This window comes from Camellia sinensis, chromosome 1, assembly GCF_055761805.1.
Source record: "Camellia sinensis isolate YWXY chromosome 1, ASM5576180v1, whole genome shotgun sequence".
NCBI lineage: Eukaryota > Viridiplantae > Streptophyta > Magnoliopsida > Ericales > Theaceae > Camellia > Camellia sinensis.
In genome coordinates, this window is record NC_138961.1 from 246,227,880 (window position 1) to 246,245,562 (window position 17,683).

General features: G+C 33.4%; 2 protein-coding genes and 1 long non-coding RNA gene across 3 annotated transcripts; 2 read left to right on the forward strand and 1 right to left on the reverse strand.

The window, feature by feature from the left end:
- Positions 1 to 954: 954 nt before the first annotated feature.
- LOC145790745 (uncharacterized) lies at positions 955 to 3,173 on the reverse strand. Its single transcript, XR_014329860.1, has 2 exons — positions 2,792 to 3,173; positions 955 to 1,506 (listed from the first exon to the last, which is right to left on the reverse strand). It is a non-coding gene; the product is annotated as an uncharacterized LOC145790745 (long non-coding RNA).
- Positions 3,174 to 7,072: 3,899 nt separating this feature from the next.
- Positions 7,073 to 10,726, forward strand: LOC114277921 (putative galactinol--sucrose galactosyltransferase 5). The gene is made up of 4 exons (XM_082900654.1): positions 7,073 to 8,625; positions 8,719 to 8,896; positions 9,002 to 9,369; positions 9,922 to 10,726. The coding sequence occupies exons 1-4, from the start codon at positions 7,381 to 7,383 to the stop codon at positions 10,483 to 10,485; spliced, it is 2,355 nt and encodes a 784-aa protein (XP_082756780.1). The 5' UTR covers positions 7,073 to 7,380; the 3' UTR covers positions 10,486 to 10,726.
- Positions 10,727 to 10,862: 136 nt separating this feature from the next.
- LOC114277920 (uncharacterized) lies at positions 10,863 to 14,943 on the forward strand. Its single transcript, XM_028219883.2, has 3 exons — positions 10,863 to 12,043; positions 13,016 to 13,294; positions 13,610 to 14,943. The coding sequence occupies exons 1-3, from the start codon at positions 11,792 to 11,794 to the stop codon at positions 14,786 to 14,788; spliced, it is 1,710 nt and encodes a 569-aa protein (XP_028075684.2). The 5' UTR covers positions 10,863 to 11,791; the 3' UTR covers positions 14,789 to 14,943.
- Positions 14,944 to 17,683: the final 2,740 nt, after the last annotated feature.

Below are 17,683 nucleotides of genomic sequence, written 5' to 3' on the forward strand. Positions count from 1 at the left end.
TCAATGCCGCCTGATTCAATGCCTTTACTGTATCCCACTCCGACATCGTTTCAGAAATTGCTTCGAGATAGTACTGCAGTCCAACTGTCACAAGCCTCACATAGTCCTGCTGACAGTCGTGTGGATGGACATCCCTGGAAGGCTTGCACTGAACGATGATGTTATTATATTTGTGGATTTGGGTGTATTTTTTTTTTTTTGATCGGTGGGATTTGGATATTTTTGATGGACAATTTTTTGTATGTATTTGTAATGTTTTGTGGGATTTGTATAATTTTTATGGATATATTTTTTATGTATTTGTAATGTTTTGTGGGATTTGTATAATTTTTATGGATATATTTTTTATGTATTTGTAATGTTTGGTGGGATTTGAATTTTTTTATGGACATTTTTTATTACACCCAAGAAGGGGTGAGAGTTTAGTATTAATGTATTCATGTTTGGTGGGGATTTGAATGTTTGCGTACATTTTTTATTACACCCTGTAATGTAACTTCAGCGAAGACGAAAAACCTTTTTGTGAGGAGATGGTAACATTTATATCCTTTTTTGGTAGAAGAATACCCAACAATTAAGAGCTCTTGGATCAAGTTTACCCCTTTGATGAGAATGAATATGAGCAAATGACACACAACCAAACACTTTAGGAGGTAGGTGGTTTGTGGTTCGGAAATCTGGAAAGGATGTTGAAATAAGTTGCATAGGAGTTTTCTGATCAAGGACTCGAGAGGGTAACCTGTTATTTACTGTTTTCGTTACACCCTGTAATGTAATGGACAGGTTTGATTTAATTTCCTGTTTTGATTACACCCTGTAATGGAGAAAATACACTTATTCCCTATTTTCATTACACCCTGTAACGGACAGGTTGAACATAATCATAACTATACAAAGTGCACAACATAACCATACAAACTGATTACACAGATTAAACAGCTCTGCTGGACAAAATGAACAAAATAACCAAGTTCCATTACATAACCATATAACCATACAAAATTAACAAGTCCAGTTAACCATACAAAGATATAGTTTACCTAACCACATAACCATACAACCTGCCACTAGCTGCCATGGGTCGCAAAAATTACAAAAATATTACATTTTTATAACTAACACGATCCCAATTACAAGCAAGATACACAACCCATAAATACGACTCGAATTTTGATTTATGTCTGTTTCCAACTTAAGCATCTTCGCCTTCATAAATTGCAGTTCTTCGCTTTGAAATCGAAGTTGTTCATTCATAAGTCGAAGTTGTTGTTCGGTGACAGTTGACATATTTTCCATTTGCACTAGTCCTTCACGTCTACCTTGTGAATTTGTAGGCAAGCACCATCCCATAAAATCGCCGCAATTTTTACAACAATAAAATAATTTGTTTCTGTTTTGTTCCGTCTCCGAAATTTGAATAGTTGCTTTCTTATGACATTTAGGGCAATTTCTGTTGTTGAACGTCAACTGATCTGAGGTACCTCCGTTAACAGTTGAACTTGACATCTGCAAAATTATGCACACAATTCATAGTAAAGTTATATACACATTCAACTTCAATCATATCTTTGATAAACACTTGAATGGTATAAATGGACTGATTGTTTTGTTTGGTGATCATACATAATATTGCCAAAGATGGCATATTTGAATTGAATCTTCCCTTTTGCAAAAAAATAAAATTAGTATCAATCTACTAGGGGCCATGTCTACTAGTATAGCCCAAAATTTGCTCGACTCGCATGAAGGGAATGCTTTAAATGAGTGAGGATTAGTTGGGATTATACCTAATTAAATATCCAATTATCAAAATAAATAAATAAATATATATTTTTTTGGCCCCATATCAAGTGTAAGTTCTTCACGTCGATAAAGTTTTTTTTTTTATTTCATGATAGTTTGACTAATCTTTTGTTGTTGTTGTGTGAATAAAAAAAAAATAAAATAAAATTAGTGTTATTATAGTCTAAAAATTAGATTCATTATAATAAGTGTTGAGATAGGAGCCTGTATGCATATGGCAGTAAAATGAAGACTAATTTCAGCATGCCCTTTCACTCGGCATTCCCAATTTAAAAACAGACACAAACTTCTCAGTCATCATAATGAATGATATGCCACATTCAAAGGAAGGGGCAAACACAAAACACAATATAGAAATTGGAACTTATTCAATATGGCAGCCAAGTAATCAACTTATTGTTATTTGTTAAAAAAAAAAAACACTGAACTGACAGGGACAGCTTGGGAAATTTTGAGTCATGAGAGGAAGATAGAAGCCAAATACATGAAAACCAATTGTTATGCTTCAGATATCAGACAAGGTGACTGAACAAGCCAAATAAACCATGCCAAATAGAAAGCGCAACCACAAATAATAATTTGAGCATCAAAAGATGGTTCAAGCAAGCATGCCCAGTCATCTAGTTAAAGTTATGAACAAGTCAACAAAGAAAAGTAAGCACCACCACATAGCGTGATCAAGTATTTGTATATCAGGAAGCAAAGCAAAAAAATGCACTGTCAACTTGTCAAGTGGGATTCACAACAAAAAGAAATGAATTTTAACATTCAAACAGCATTTCTTAAGAATCTAATAAAACCATCTAAGTTCCAGAACTATCAATCCTTGCCAATTGGTTTTCATGTTTTTTTTGTATATCAGAGTTTTTCTAACCATCTAAAACCATCTAAGTTCCAGAACTTCAAGCTTTGTTAAATTGTTATCGAATATTGTTATCGAAAATCGAAAGGGAAAAATCGAAAAGAATGGAAAGGGAGAGAAACGAACCTCGTTCTTCCAGATCGTCCAGATCTTCTCCTCTCCTTCGTGTCGTCCTGTATCGTCGCCTCACTCTTCCAGATCGTCCAGCTCTTCTCCTCTCCTTCGTGTCCTCTGTCTAGGGTTCAAAAATGGAAAGGGGAAAGGTGAATACGAAGAAAAGAAAGGAAAATATATATATATATATACAAAACGGCCTCACCAGCTCTTCTCCTCTCCTTCGTGTCTCCTTCGTCTCCTCTCCTCTGTCTAGGGTTCAATGGAAAGGGGAAAGGTGAATAAGAAGAAAATAAAGGAAAAAAAAAAAAAAAAAAAATTTCACTCCAAAACGACGTCGTTTTGGAGTGCTGCGGGGAGTGCTGCTGGAAAGCGCGGCCGAAGATCTGAACTCACATGTTGTTGGGATCTAGAGCCCAACTTATTCAATTTTGTCTATAACAAATAAGTGAACGTGACGCACTTTGGGTTGGTTTGGGAAGTAGGTTGACTTTTTGATGTTTTGGTTTTTTTAATTATTTTAGTCTGGGTTAAAAAACTTGGTCTGGGAAAGATTTTTGGCTTTTTAGCTTTTTTGACTTTTTTTGTGAGAGAAAAGTATAATGATTATGGGTTAGATGTGATGTTTTGTTTGTTGTGGCTAAAATAGCCTATTTTGTTTTTTATGGCTATTTTAGCCAAAAAAAGTCCAAAAAATCTCTTCCCAAACAGAGGCACTCTTAGATATCAAAGTTGAGTGTTTTTGTAGAAAAATTTTGTGTAAATCATTTTTCAACTGAATAGTAGCATTAGACTACTCTTGCATATTAATAGTTGACAAGTAAAATTGTAGTTACTCTTATTTAAATTATAAAATAAAAATATTTTCTTCTTGGTGGAGCATTAGTCCAGATAGAGGAAGTAAGAGCATCTCCCTCCAAATTTTTTAAATTTGATATGTTAAATTTTTTTTGAAAGCTTATGCGGTAAATTGATATATGCTAATTTGACATGGAAGTTCTCCACTTAATATATCAAATCTATTATTCTATTAATTTTTAAATTTAAATCTTTTATTTTATATGAATTTTTTTTTATTTCAAAAAATAATACTCTTTCTGTCTCAAAATAATAATCCCTTTTGGGGAGTTTAACTTTTTTTGATAGTATGATTATTTCATTTTTAAAATATTAATTTTTTAAAATTACCCTTTGATAATATATTTTTTTGAAAATTTCAATTGTTGTAAATGTACTTTTTGTGTTATTACTGAATTTAAAAGAAGTGCAAAATAGTTAATTTATATTATTTTATTTCTTGATTTTTAAAAAAGATTCACTCTGTTTAGTTTTAGTTTTCAGAATTCACTATTTAAAAAATTTTACTTTTTCGTTTTCCTTATTTTTGTGTTTTCACTAAATTTTTTTAATATTTTAAGCAATTTTTAAAATTTTTAGATACACCTAATATAAATACACTTTAAAAATATAATATTTGTAAAAAAAATCTTTAAAAAATTCACAAAATATCAAAAATATAAAAAAAAATGAAAATTCAGTATATTTTTTTATATTTTTATGTATTTATTACTTTTTTAAAATATTTTTTTTATAAATAATTTACTATTTAGATATATCTAAGTAAGGTATATTTAAAAAATAAAAATTTTGTTTAAAATTTTAAAAATATTCACTAAAAATAAAAAAAATAAAAAATTTAATTTTTTAAAAAACGAATTCAAAAAATTAAAGCAAAACACACTAATTAATATTTTAAAATAATAAAAAATAAAATAAGGATATATTTTGAAAATTTGTCTCCAGCCATGCACGTGGGGAACGCCGATTGGTGTGTGTGGTAGTTGGGTTTCCAGAATGAAGTAGTTGAATCCAACTGTTTACAGTTTTGTAGCAGTTCTAGCTGCCTCTAAACTTGCCTGGGAAGCATTCCACGTGCCACTTCCACGTGCCCCCTATCCAATTTTTTTAATTTTCCGGTGGACTACCTGGTATGCAGGTCGGTGCTTGTGGACCCCCACTCCCACACCTGGCGTAGGTCGGCTGCGACACTCTAACAAGGCTTAAGTCTAATTGGTCAATTATACATTTTAATTAAAAATTTATTATAAATTATCATTTTATTTATTTTTAATTTTTTTACATTTTTTTTATAAAAAATTAAAAAATTATTAAAATAATTTATTTTCTAACGAGATCTTAATTTTCACAAAAACTTTTTTAGTTGATTTTTTAAAAATAAAACTTTTTTAATTTAGAATTAAAAAGTTCATTTGATAATTTTTTTTTAATTTTTGTTAAAAAAATAAAATAATTATAATTAAAATAAAATATTTAATTTTTTTATACTATTGTAATCCCAACTAAGATAGTCAAACAAAACCTTAGAATTTCACGAGGGACGCGACCCAACCTCTTCGAGCAGTTGAATGAAAATTAATTAATCATTTCTTTTGTTTATTTTTTTGGTATAATTTTCTTTTGTTTATTTACTTCAACTAGCTTTGTGCTTTGATAGTTGTTGGACTATTTTAATAGTTTTTATTTATTCATTTATTTATTTATATATTTTATTTATGAATCTTCTTTTATTTTGATTATGAGTCTTATCTTATTTATGAATAGAGATTCATTATTTTGGTGACTTTTTGTCTTATTTATGTTTAATTAGATTTCATGAATTTGGTGGTAAGTTAATATTTGGGTACACTCTCCATTTTCTCTAGGTTCATGGCCATTATTATTTTTTGATATATTTTGTAATGTCCTAGTGGCTTATAAATAGTTCCTCTATTCTACTCTTTTCTACAACCAACATACCAACTATTTTCTATACAAGAAAGATTACTAGCAAAGAGTGATTTTTTTTTTTTGTGGAGTTTTGGATTCACCATCTTGTGCAGAGTTGGTTTGAACCATACGGCAAGTGGTCGGGCTGTTGTATCCTGGAGGGGACAAGTCATAGTTTTGTGACTGCTGTATCGGTATTTGGATTCTTCTAACCACAGTAGGCTTGATCTCTTTAAAGAAAACGAGATATCTGTGTCTTAACCTGATCTATTTGTATCTCATTTTCTTTGCATTATTTATCAATAAAATATAATTTTTTTTGATATTTTCATCAAAAATAATGATATAGGGACCGTTACCAAAATTTGTGGGCTTTGACGGTGGAGATCTAACGCATTTTAATTATTTTTTTTAAGACAAGAAGTAGGTCTTATGTATTTATTTTAGGGAATTGATATAAAAATATTAAATTATAACAAATTTTAATTCAAACTCATAGGGAGCATTTTATTTTAATTTTATAATCAGGTGTCCAAATATTTGTGTCCACTTCAACTAATTTTGTCTGAAATTAATGATCAAACAAATATTCAATTGCGGATGACTTATTTTCATCAACCCCGGTTGGTAGCTCGAATATAGGGGCTCGAATTTGGCTCGAAATTAGGGGGAAGAAGAAAGAGGAGGAGGAGGAGAGAGAGAGGAGGGAGGAGGAGGATGAGGAGGAAGGAGGAGAAGGACTGGAGGGGGCCCAATTGTTAGGGCTGGAGGCGGAGGAGGGGGGCGGAGGGACGATCAGGCGGAGCCGACAAGCTGCGAGCTGCGCGGCGGACGGAGGCGACGAACGAGCTGCGAGCTGCAACGAGGACGGCGGGCGGAGGCGGCGGAGGCTCCCTCTCTCCTCTTCCCCTCTGTTCTTCTTCTGGTTTCAACGAAGAAGAAGAAAGAAAAGGAAGAAAAAAAAAAGAATGTCGTTTTGCCATTCGACCCAAAATCGGGCCACACATTTCGAGCTACCAGTCATTTTTCTATTTTCATATGGTAAAATGAATTTTGCTATTTATTCTATATATAAACTTACATGACGTAATTTCTATTTCTATTTCACAATCACATTTTTACTAAATTTTTGACATTTTTTTTAAATATTTAAATTATGAATTTAAATTAATATTTAAAAAGAAAAAAATAAATAAAATATAAAACTTTTAATGTTTTTTTTTTATTTTTAAATTTCTATTCAAATCAAAAAATAACTTTATTTGAGAATAAATGATTTTAGTAATTTTTTAATCTTTTAAAAATAAAATATATATATATATATAAATAAAAAAAATTATGTAACAATTTATAATAATTTTTTAATTAAAATTAAAAATTGCAGAACGAGTTGTTGGACTGTTTTCAATTTCACATTAAATGTTATTATAGTCATAGCGGCGATGTAACAGATGTCAATATATGATAGTAAACATAAAAGTATCCATGCCACCTGACAGGAAGCTCGAAATAACTACATTTGGATAATCTTTTGATTAAAATTTGTCAACAAAACCGACCACCTCACCTTCCTCTGAACTTTCCTTCCAACTCCATTTAAACTCCCTATAAATTTGCAGCTCTCAAATGCTTCCTTCCTCCATCAACAATCAACAAACCAAATCAAAACTTGAACAACACACACACTAAAAAAAACCAAAGTGTTTTCATTTCCAAAATCACACACAATCTTCCCACTTCATAGCTTCGACATTCCATTTTCTATATTTTCTTCATTTCAAAATCATCATCACACTCCATATTCATTCATATCAATGGCTCCAAGTTTGAGCAAAGCTGGCTCCGATATTTCAGACCTCGTCAATGGCTACACCGGCTCATCATCACCAACAATCACATTAGAGGGATCAAACTTCAAAGCCAGAGGCCACGTCATTCTCTCCGATGTACCTCCCAACATCGTAGCTTTTCCCTCACCCTACGGCGGCGGCGCCACAACCACCGCCGCCGGCAGCTTCGTCGGATTCGACTCCCGCGAGGCCAAAAGCCGCCACGTGGTGTCGGTGGGCAAGCTCAAGGGGATCACATTCATGAGTATTTTCAGATTCAAGGTCTGGTGGACGACCCACTGGGTCGGATCCAACGGCCGAGACCTCGAATCCGAAACCCAGATGGTGATTCTGGACCGCTCAGCCGAGGGCCGCCCTTACGTCCTTCTCCTCCCCCTCCTTGAAGGCCCATTCCGCGCCTCTCTCCAACCCGGCGGCGCCGACGACGACAACGTCGAGATTTGTATGGAAAGCGGGTCGACAAAAGTGACCCGAGCTTCGTTTCGGAGCGCGCTTTACATTCACGCAAGCGACGATCCGTACAGTCTCGTGGAGGACGCCATGGAAGTAGTGAGAGCTCATCTCGGAACATTCAGGCTTTTGAAAGAGAAGACACCACCGGGTATCGTGGACAAATTTGGTTGGTGCACGTGGGATGCATTTTACCTTACGGTGCAACCTCAGGGAGTTTGGGAAGGTGTGAAAGGGCTCGTAGAAGGCGGGTGCCCACCGGGTCTGGTTCTTATTGATGATGGGTGGCAGTCCATATCCCATGATGATGACCCGATTGCCCAAGAAGGCATGAATCGGACCTCTGCTGGTGAGCAAATGCCGTGTAGGCTCATAAAGTTTGAAGAGAATTACAAATTTAGGGACTATGTGAGTCGTAAAAAGTCAACCTCTGGTGGTGCCCTTAATAAGGGCATGGGTGCCTTTATTAGGGACCTCAAGGGGGAGTTTAAGAGTGTGGATTATGTGTATGTGTGGCATGCTTTGTGTGGGTATTGGGGCGGGCTTAGACCCAATGCTTCGGGTCTACCCAAATCTAGAGTTGTGAGGCCTAAGTTGTCACCTGGGTTGGAGAAGACAATGGAAGATCTAGCCGTTGATAAGATCGTGAACAATGGAATTGGGTTGGTCCCACCAGAGATGGTTGATCAAATGTATGAAGGTCTGCACTCGCATTTGGAGTCAGTTGGGATTGATGGAGTCAAAGTGGATGTTATTCACGTAAGTATATTTTTTCAATAATTTTTCACTAAACATAAATATGATAATATTTTTTTAAATGTTGGTATATATTTTTGTGTGAATAATGTGCAGTTGTTGGAGATGTTGTGTGAGGACTATGGAGGCAGAGTAGAACTAGCAAAAGCATACTACAAAGCATTGACATCTTCAGTGAGGAAGCACTTCAATGGCAATGGTGTCATCGCAAGCATGGAACACTGCAACGACTTCATGTTCCTCGGAACCGAAGCCATAGCTCTCGGTCGTGTCGGTATGTCTTTACAAAAATAAAAATCTTACTATAAAATAATGTCACAAGTGGTTTTTAATTTTAAAGTTAATTTAATTGCTTATTTTATGATTGATAACATAACAGGGGATGATTTTTGGTGCACTGATCCATCTGGGGATCCCAATGGGACCTTTTGGCTACAAGGGTGCCACATGGTGCACTGTGCTTATAACAGCTTGTGGATGGGGAACTTCATACACCCAGATTGGGACATGTTCCAATCCACTCATCCTTGTGCCCAGTTCCACGCCGCCTCTCGGGCTATTTCCGGTGGACCAATTTATGTCAGCGACTCTGTCGGAAAACACGATTTCAAACTGCTCAGGAGCCTGGTGTTACCTGATGGCTCGATCTTGCGGTGCGAGCACTATGCACTTCCTACCCGTGATTGTCTCTTCCAAGACCCTCTCCACGATGGGAAGACCATGCTCAAGATATGGAACTTAAACAAGGTGCATTACGTGTTTCTTTTTTAACTATTTTAAAAGAGTTTTTTTTTTTTTTTTTGGCTAATTGCCTAGAATTTGGAGTATGGAAATGTAGACAAATTAAATAGGATAGGAGAGTAGATAATGGTAATTTACTTTGAAACTAATAAGAATAGTAATCATAAAATGGATAGAGTTGACTTGACTCACCTTAATTAGTTGAATGAAAGACAATATCGATCTTATTCATCCCATTTTATATGGCTTTATTGGTCGAAAAATCACATATTTTTTCAATAATAGTGTTACAAAACTACTAAATAATTTTCATTTGTTTGTGTACCCAAAGCAATCCAGAATTTGGGCATGGCCTTATACAATCTAGAATTGGGTTGCAAGTAATTATGGGTACTTGGGAATGACCCTAGTTCATTATATCCATACCTATTGATTTGAGTAAAACTTTGAATATAACGACGTGTTAACACGTTGGCATTAATGTTTGTATAGCTGTTTAGAAAGTAATTTAATTTAAGTTCCCAATTGTTCCCAATGTCTGATTTTTATTTGCAACAGTACACTGGAGTTCTTGGAGCATTTAACTGCCAAGGTGGAGGATGGTGTCGCGAGTCCAGGCGCAACAAATGCGCCTCCGAATGTTCCCACACCGTGACCACAACCACCACCCCAAAAGACATTGAGTGGAAACGAGGAACAAAGCCAATCTCCATTGAAGCAGTGCAACTATTTGCATTGTACATGTTCTGCGAGAAAAAATTAATTCTCTCAAAGCCATCCGACGCCATAGAGATCTCACTCGAACCCTTTAACTTTGAGCTTATAACGGTCTCTCCAATCACCACCATGGCTAACAAGTCAGTCCAATTTGCTCCGATTGGGCTGGTAAATATGCTTAACTCTGGCGGTGCAATACAGTCAGTGGTGTTCAATGATCGGGACAACTCGGTCCAGGTAGGGGTGAAGGGGACTGGTGAAATGAGGGTGTTTGCGTCGGAGAAACCGACAGCTTGCCGGCTTAACGGGGAAGATGTTGAATGTGGTTATGAGGGGCTCATGGTTGTAGTTCAAGTGCCATGGCCTGAATCTTCAAGTTTGTCTATTATTGAGTACTCATTTTAAACTCTATTTTTTTTTTTTTTGGTTAAACAACGATCGATTGGCTTGAATTCGGGCAACACGCCTGATAGGAAAGTCTTTCATTCACCAAACCCAACTCCTTAATTTTAATTGGGGTTGATTATTAGGCTTTGTTTTCAAGTTAGTGACTGCATTTTTTTTATTTGTTTATTGATGTAATGTGTATGATTATGTAAATTTCTAGTTAAAGATTGAATCATATATAAAATTTACTTTTTGTCTCTGTCTCTCTTTTCGTCTGTGTGTTGGAAATGAGAGTGTCCATGAAGAAGTGAACAATAATTTTTCAAAGGTTAGTAATCTGTATATGGAAATTTAAATTATTAATCTTTAAGAGGCAGGATTTTGATTCCGTTAGTTTGAATATCATAATTTTGTTTTGTATTGATTTTTGTTGATTAACACATAATTGAATAGAACTTTAAGATTATTGTAATTTTTTTATTTTCTGTTTGAGATAATTTAATCTCTTCATTTATTATTTTTAAGCCAATCTAATAAAATAAAATATAGTGTTTATTTTTTTTTTAAATTAAAGAAATGATATTGAGTTGAAATTAAATATTTTTATAAATAATTTGATATAGAGTTGGTATACGAAATTTAACTGTCACAAAAAAAAAAAAAAAAATTCTATTTTTAACCAAGATTAAAAAAAAAAAAATAGCATGACGTGTTGACATCGAACACAAATCCAATAATATGAGTAACAATAAAGATTGGGACCTCCTTTCCCCCACCCCCTTGTGACCCCCTTTCTTTTTTGATTGGTCACTTTTTTTTTTGTTTCTTTTTTTTCTCCTCCTCCAATTACCACCTGTCACGTGTGTGGGGGTGGTGGGGTTGAAATTTGAGGGGTCTAAATTACTGTAGTTATTAAGAAAATTCTGATACGAATCCAAAATTATTGGGCTATTCGGTTTTAAAATTGGTGGGTCCTTGTTTCAATATTGGGCCTTTCGGACCCCAGGCCCGACAATATACGCCAAGACAAACATTGCAAGTAAACAAAACTGCTAAGTTAACATAAACCAAGACGACATCGTTTGATGCCAGGAAACGGTTGCGTGACATCGGAATGTTTTCTGAGAAAGCCATCTCGTAACTTCCAAATCAAAACCCTATTAAAATCCAAATTCCAGAAGATAATTTCCCGACGACCCTCCTCCAGTTTTCTCTCTCTAAAACCTTCTCGCACAAGAATTCTTGTACAGCTACTCATCAATTGTATATATATAGCTGACTATATATCTAGATAGAATCTGGAAGAAGAAGAAGAAGCAGCTCGATGAATACATCGCAATTCATGGACAAACAGATCATGGACTTATCGAATTCGCACAACAACAACGACTTCATCGATCTCATGAACCCTCCTCACGAACACCGTACTGGCTTTGCCAAGAAGGATGAGATCGTGCCCAGCTACGATTTTCAGCCAATTCTTCAACAGTCGAATCTCGATTCGGGTAATGTTGGTGGAACTAGGGTTTGGAACTCGGCTGATTCAAAGACTCATGCTACTGGTATTGGCATCAGAGTAAGATCTCTCTCTCTCTCTCTCTCTATATATATATATATATATATATTTTTTTTGTTTCGGTTTTGATGATTTTCATGGTTATGATATATAACTGGTTAATTTTGATGAAATAGTTGTCTGTCCTAGTTGAATTATCTTTGAATTTGTGTTCTTTTAGGAGGAATTATGTTAGGCATTGTGTGAAGGATACATTAGCTAGAATTTTTTATTTATTTGTTAGTTGATAGTTATTTGTGTTGAGCGATTATTGGTTTTTACAGACAATTGATGGAGTTTGGAGGGGAAAAAAAGTGTTGCTATTAAATAGTGAAACAATTTATTTTGTGTTGTTATGGCTGAAGCAATCGCAGACATCCTCATGGGTGGCGTAAATTTATCGAGCAATTTGTTTTTTCGCTTTATTTAATTTATTAGTTTTTTTATTGTTCACATAATTATTATCAATAATAAAGGTTTTATGTTCTAAAGTAAATCCATATGATTTGTATACATCAAGATGAATTTGATTGATGGCCTTTTAGTTTAAGCATTCATTCTCGCCATAGTCAACTCGTCTTGGTGTTTGAAAATCGTTACAAATTGGTCTGGTAAATTTTCAAGAATGCTTACTTTTGTTGCATCTTCTACGAGTTAGAGGAATTGAGAGTGCTTAAACATGATTTGATTGGCAGTTGGTGATGATTGTCGTTTGCGGTTTATAAAATTGATGAAATTAGAGGAGATCGAACCCATTTGAACCTGATGATTTTATTTAATTTTGGGATTGATGTAATTCTTTTTATGTTACAAAAATACTAGTCATGTATTAATTTCCAACCACATGATTCACCTAATTCAACCACATTATGTTTTGTGATGTTTTCTACCTCTACGTATGTTCTGTTGCTAGCAAAGCGAGTAGTGATCCACGACTTTGTTCTCTGCACTCTCTTGCTAATTTGTTATCTGGTGCTTCCATGTTCTGTACAGAATTATAGTTCTCTCGACTCCATCGAACCTACAAAAGTCATTTTAGAGAAGGATTACAATACCAATATTGCAGCTTTAGTATCTGAGATCGATCAAACCATGAAGATGCATGCTGATGATCTACTGCATGCATTGGAAGGTGTCAGTGCACGAATATCTCAGATAGAGAGCAGAACTCGCCACCTTGAGAATTCAGTGGATGATTTGAAGGTTTCTGTTGGGAACAATCATGGAAGTACTGATGGTAAACTGAGGCAGATGGAAAATATTCTTAGAGAGGTATCTTTTCCTCTACTCATGTCTGAACTATTGTTCAAATTCTTTTGCAGTGTTCAGTGCTAGGGAAAACTAATACAGGCGCTGGATCCAACTTTAACATGTTCTTGTTTAAATTTTACACCGAGCTGAAAAAAGCAAACTGGCCTTCATTACATTTATTTCCTTCACTCAAGGATTACTGGACACTGCATTTGAAAATTTATGATGGCTTTTGCACATCTTGTTAATTTTATCGTGTATACTGGTCTATGTATTTACTGTCTTGTTGATCAGTCTGTTACACTTTTAGTGAGTGATTATCAACAACTCGTGCAGGTACAAAGTGATGTGCAGGTTATAAGGGATAAACAAGACATATTAGAGGGTCAGCTTCACCTTGCAAAGCTACAAATGTCCAAGGTAGAGCAGCAGTCAGATACCCAAAACACCGTGCAATCTGATTCTTTGCAGCTAGCTGCATCTGCTTCTCAGCTGTCTCACCAACAGCTTCCTCCCGCTATTACACAATCACCTTCTACCTTCTCTGTGTTGCAGCAGGCAGCATTTGCTCCTCAGCAGCCTCACCAACAGCTTCCTCCTCCTATAGTGCAATCACCTTCTATGCTTTCTCAACCCAATGCTCCTCCACCTGCTTCACAGCAGAATCTACCTCCTTCGGTTCCGCTTCCAAACCAGTTCCCTCCTAACCCAATCCCTTCTGTGCATCAGAGAGAGCCATACTTTCCTCCTCCTAGTCAGATACAAGAACGGCAATACCAGTTACCTCCTCCTCAGCATTTGCAGCCTCCTGTTCCAGCACCACTGCATCAACAATATCAGCCACCACCGCCTCACCCGCAATGCTGTCAGCCACCACCACAACACCACCCATCTCTCTCACCAGTTAATCCTCCTCAACCTCAACCTCAACCTCAACCTTCAATGGGCCACCATCCAGATGAAGCACCACCTTATGCTCCCCCTCAAAACTATCCACCAAGCCTCCACCAACAACCTCCTCATCCAACCAGTGGAAACCCTCCCTCTCATCAGTTCTTTGGTGCTCCATCCCACATGTATGAGCCACCATCTAGTAGGCCCAATTCAGGATTTTCTACTGCATACGGCCCTTCTTCTGGGCCCAATGAACTGTACCCTTACAGTGGATCTGCTTCTCAGTATGGTAGTGGCTCGACGAAACAACAACCATCTTCTGTTGCAGCCCAGGGCGGTGGAACCAGTTATCCTCGGCTCCCCACTGCTCGTATATTACCACATGCAGTGCCTGCTGCTTCTGGGGTTGGGGGTGGGTCTGGTTCTAGTGGAACGGGTAACAGGGTGTCTATTGACGATGTGGTCGACAAGGTAGTTACTATGGGATTCTCAAGAGACCAAGTGAGAGCAACAGTTCGAAAGTTGACGGAAAGTGGGCAATCGGTTGATTTGAATGTAGTGTTGGACAAGTTGATGAATGATAGTGAAGGACAACCCCAGAGAGGTTGGCTTGGTCGGTAATGTTTTTTTTTTTTCCTTCTTTTCTAACCTTGAATTGTGTATGGAAAGTACAGTGAGCATTAGCTTGGTGAGTTGGGTATTGTACCCCCTTGAATTGCTTTTTTATTTTTATCATCATAATAATATGAATGATCCTATTATTATTGATTTATAAATTCCCAAAGAATTAGGGACATATGTAATTAAAATTATTTATTTTTCTCTCAATATATATATACTAGTGGGTAACCCATGCTATGCACAGGATTTTATAAATTAAAAAAAAAATCATATCACTTTGCTTGGTTAAAGTTTTCTAAAAACACTTTTCAAATAATTCTACTTTCTTATTTTTCGTGTTTTTTTTTATTTTTACTGAATTTTTTTAATATTTTAAGCAATTTTTAAAATTTTTGGACATACATGACATAAATATACCTAAAATGTAAAAAAATTGTGAAAAAAAGCTTTTAAAAATTCACTAAATACCAAAAATACAAAAATAAATAAATAAATCTGTACATTTTTTTCTATTTTTATGTATTTACAATTTTTTTACTTTTTAGATATATTTAAGTAAGATGCATCTAAAAAAGTAAAAAAAAAAAAAAAAAGTTTAAAATTTTAAAAATATTCACTAAAAATCAAAAAATACGAAAATCAAAATACTCAATTTTCAAAAAATTTAATTCAAAAAATTCAAATCAAACACACTAATTATAATTATTTTGAAATAATTTGATATTTTGTCTTATGATATATATGAAATTTATAAGTTAACTTATGTTTATAATTTTTTAAATTATTAGTTTAAAAAAATTAAAATATATATATATATATATATATAAATCTATTTAGTGCAATTTTAATAGCTTGTATTAAAAAAAGTTAAACTTGATTAAATGAGATTAAATGAGTTATGAAAATATACAAATTTAAAAGTTATAATTAAGACAAATATATAATTTTATTATTAAATGTGAAGTGAAGTGATATTTAACAATAATTAATATGATGTTTTTATTATTAATCTAATAATTTAAGTTACATTTCTTTTTCTTTCAATTTCATAACTAAAAATACAATATGAATATAATATAAGCACAGATTTCTAATCTTTAAAAATAAGAAGGTTTCAAAATATTTTCAAACTTTCATCATTTTCTTTTATTTTTTTATCTAATTTGATTTTAAATTTGAATAAAAATTTTGATTAACTTTTTCATTAAATTTTTATCAATTTTTAAAAAAACTTTTATTCTTATCACAAATTTTTGTTTTCCCACCAATTTTGATGGAAAAAATAATAATTTTCAACGTTTCATCTTTTAAAATTTTTATCAAATTACAATTTGATAAAAAAAATATTAAGAGTTGAAGATTCTCTTAATTGAAATTATAGTGAAACAACATTTACATATAGTCAAAGTTTAAGTATGTGGTTGATTGAAATATATAATTTAATTAATTCTCTTCTCATATTTGTATAAAAACTAACACTTATGACTACATCATTATAAGTCAGATTATGGAAAAAAATTTGAGGTGTCAAACATCTTCTATTTGTAAATATCCTACATATTAAAACAAGAAAAAGAAAAATTTTAAAAATGTGTAGCTTTTGGATATGTGTTTATCAGTTTTGTTTTATGGATATAAACAATTGATGTTTCAATTTTAAAAATTAAAAAGTAAAAAAAAAAAATAGATTGTGTTTTTTAGAGATAAAATAAATCATGTAACTCTTCTATATACTATTTAAGATGGACTATTTTAATCACATAAAAAAAATAGAAATTATATTTAGAAATTATCTCTATATATTATGCTATTATATACAACTATAGCTGTAACAAATTAAGTATAATATATATGAAAAGTTATATTAAGCTTTTATTTTTAATTAATTGAATTATAATTAACAAACTAACAAATAGCATAATGGTATAATGTGATAGAAAAAGGATAAAAATAAATAACACAATGATATTTAAAAAATTTAAATTTATCTAGTTATACAAAAATCTAATGTTATAGTAAAATCTTTGAATTCTCAATAAATTTTCACATTTTTTATAAAATAAAATGACAATAAAAAAAAAAATCGATACTCATTTTTTACTTCAATTTTATGGTATTCATTGAATAAAACAAAATTTGATCAAAATTCTTGGCACAGAACAGATATAGATACTTCAATTACAAATATAAACACCAATAATTTTTTTTCACCATGCAAGCCTGTAAACAAACACATAAATCTCAGTAAAATCAAAACCAGAACAACAGTAAAGAAAGAGAATCACATAAGAAAAAAAATAAAATTGAAAAACAAATAAATTTATAGAGTGGAAAAATGTTACCTCAAATAATTTAGATTTCACCTAACTCAATCCATTAACTCGTTTTTGTAACAATTAAAAAATTTAAATTGTCTTTTAAATTTTATATTCATATTATTTAATTATAAATAAAAAAGTTAAATATTTCATAAGAATAAAGTAAAATAAATAAAAAAACTGTCACTTATCACCAACCTAATATATATATATATATAGGATGGTGACTTTGGTGAATAATAGCTTGGGCGAGTCATCCTAAAGGACAAAGTAAATAAACAAATAGTGCCACCTGTGGAACAGGTGGCCAAATATAAAACTGCCACACGGCACACTGCACCAACTATAGATAGGCTACAGGGTGAAAATTCATTCCACTCCAACTCAAATAAGCTCCAAAGCCTATGTTTGGCGAGGGCTTTTTCAGATTTTTTTGGTTATTTTAGCTATAAAAAATAAAATAAGTTATTTTAATCATAACAAACAAAACATCACATCTAACCAATAATCATTACATTCTTCTCTCACAAAAAAAGTTAAAAAAGTCAAAAAGCCAAAAAGTCCTTCTCAAACCAAG

What these genes read in the sequence shown, in the direction of transcription:
- LOC114277921 (XM_082900654.1), top strand. Translation starts at nt 7,381, where the DNA reads ATGGCTCCAAGTTTGAGCAAAGCTGGCTCCGATATTTCAGACCTCGTC. An exon ending in TCAAAGTGGATGTTATTCAC is followed by an intron (nt 8,626 to 8,718) that starts GTAAGTATATTT and finishes AATAATGTGCAG; the next exon opens with TTGTTGGAGATGTTGTGTGA. An exon ending in CATAGCTCTCGGTCGTGTCG is followed by an intron (nt 8,897 to 9,001) that starts GTATGTCTTTAC and finishes ATAACATAACAG; the next exon opens with GGGATGATTTTTGGTGCACT.
- LOC114277920 (XM_028219883.2), top strand. Translation starts at nt 11,792, where the DNA reads ATGAATACATCGCAATTCATGGACAAACAGATCATGGACTTATCGAAT. An exon ending in CTACTGGTATTGGCATCAGA is followed by an intron (nt 12,044 to 13,015) that starts GTAAGATCTCTC and finishes TGTTCTGTACAG; the next exon opens with AATTATAGTTCTCTCGACTC. An exon ending in TGGAAAATATTCTTAGAGAG is followed by an intron (nt 13,295 to 13,609) that starts GTATCTTTTCCT and finishes CAACTCGTGCAG; the next exon opens with GTACAAAGTGATGTGCAGGT.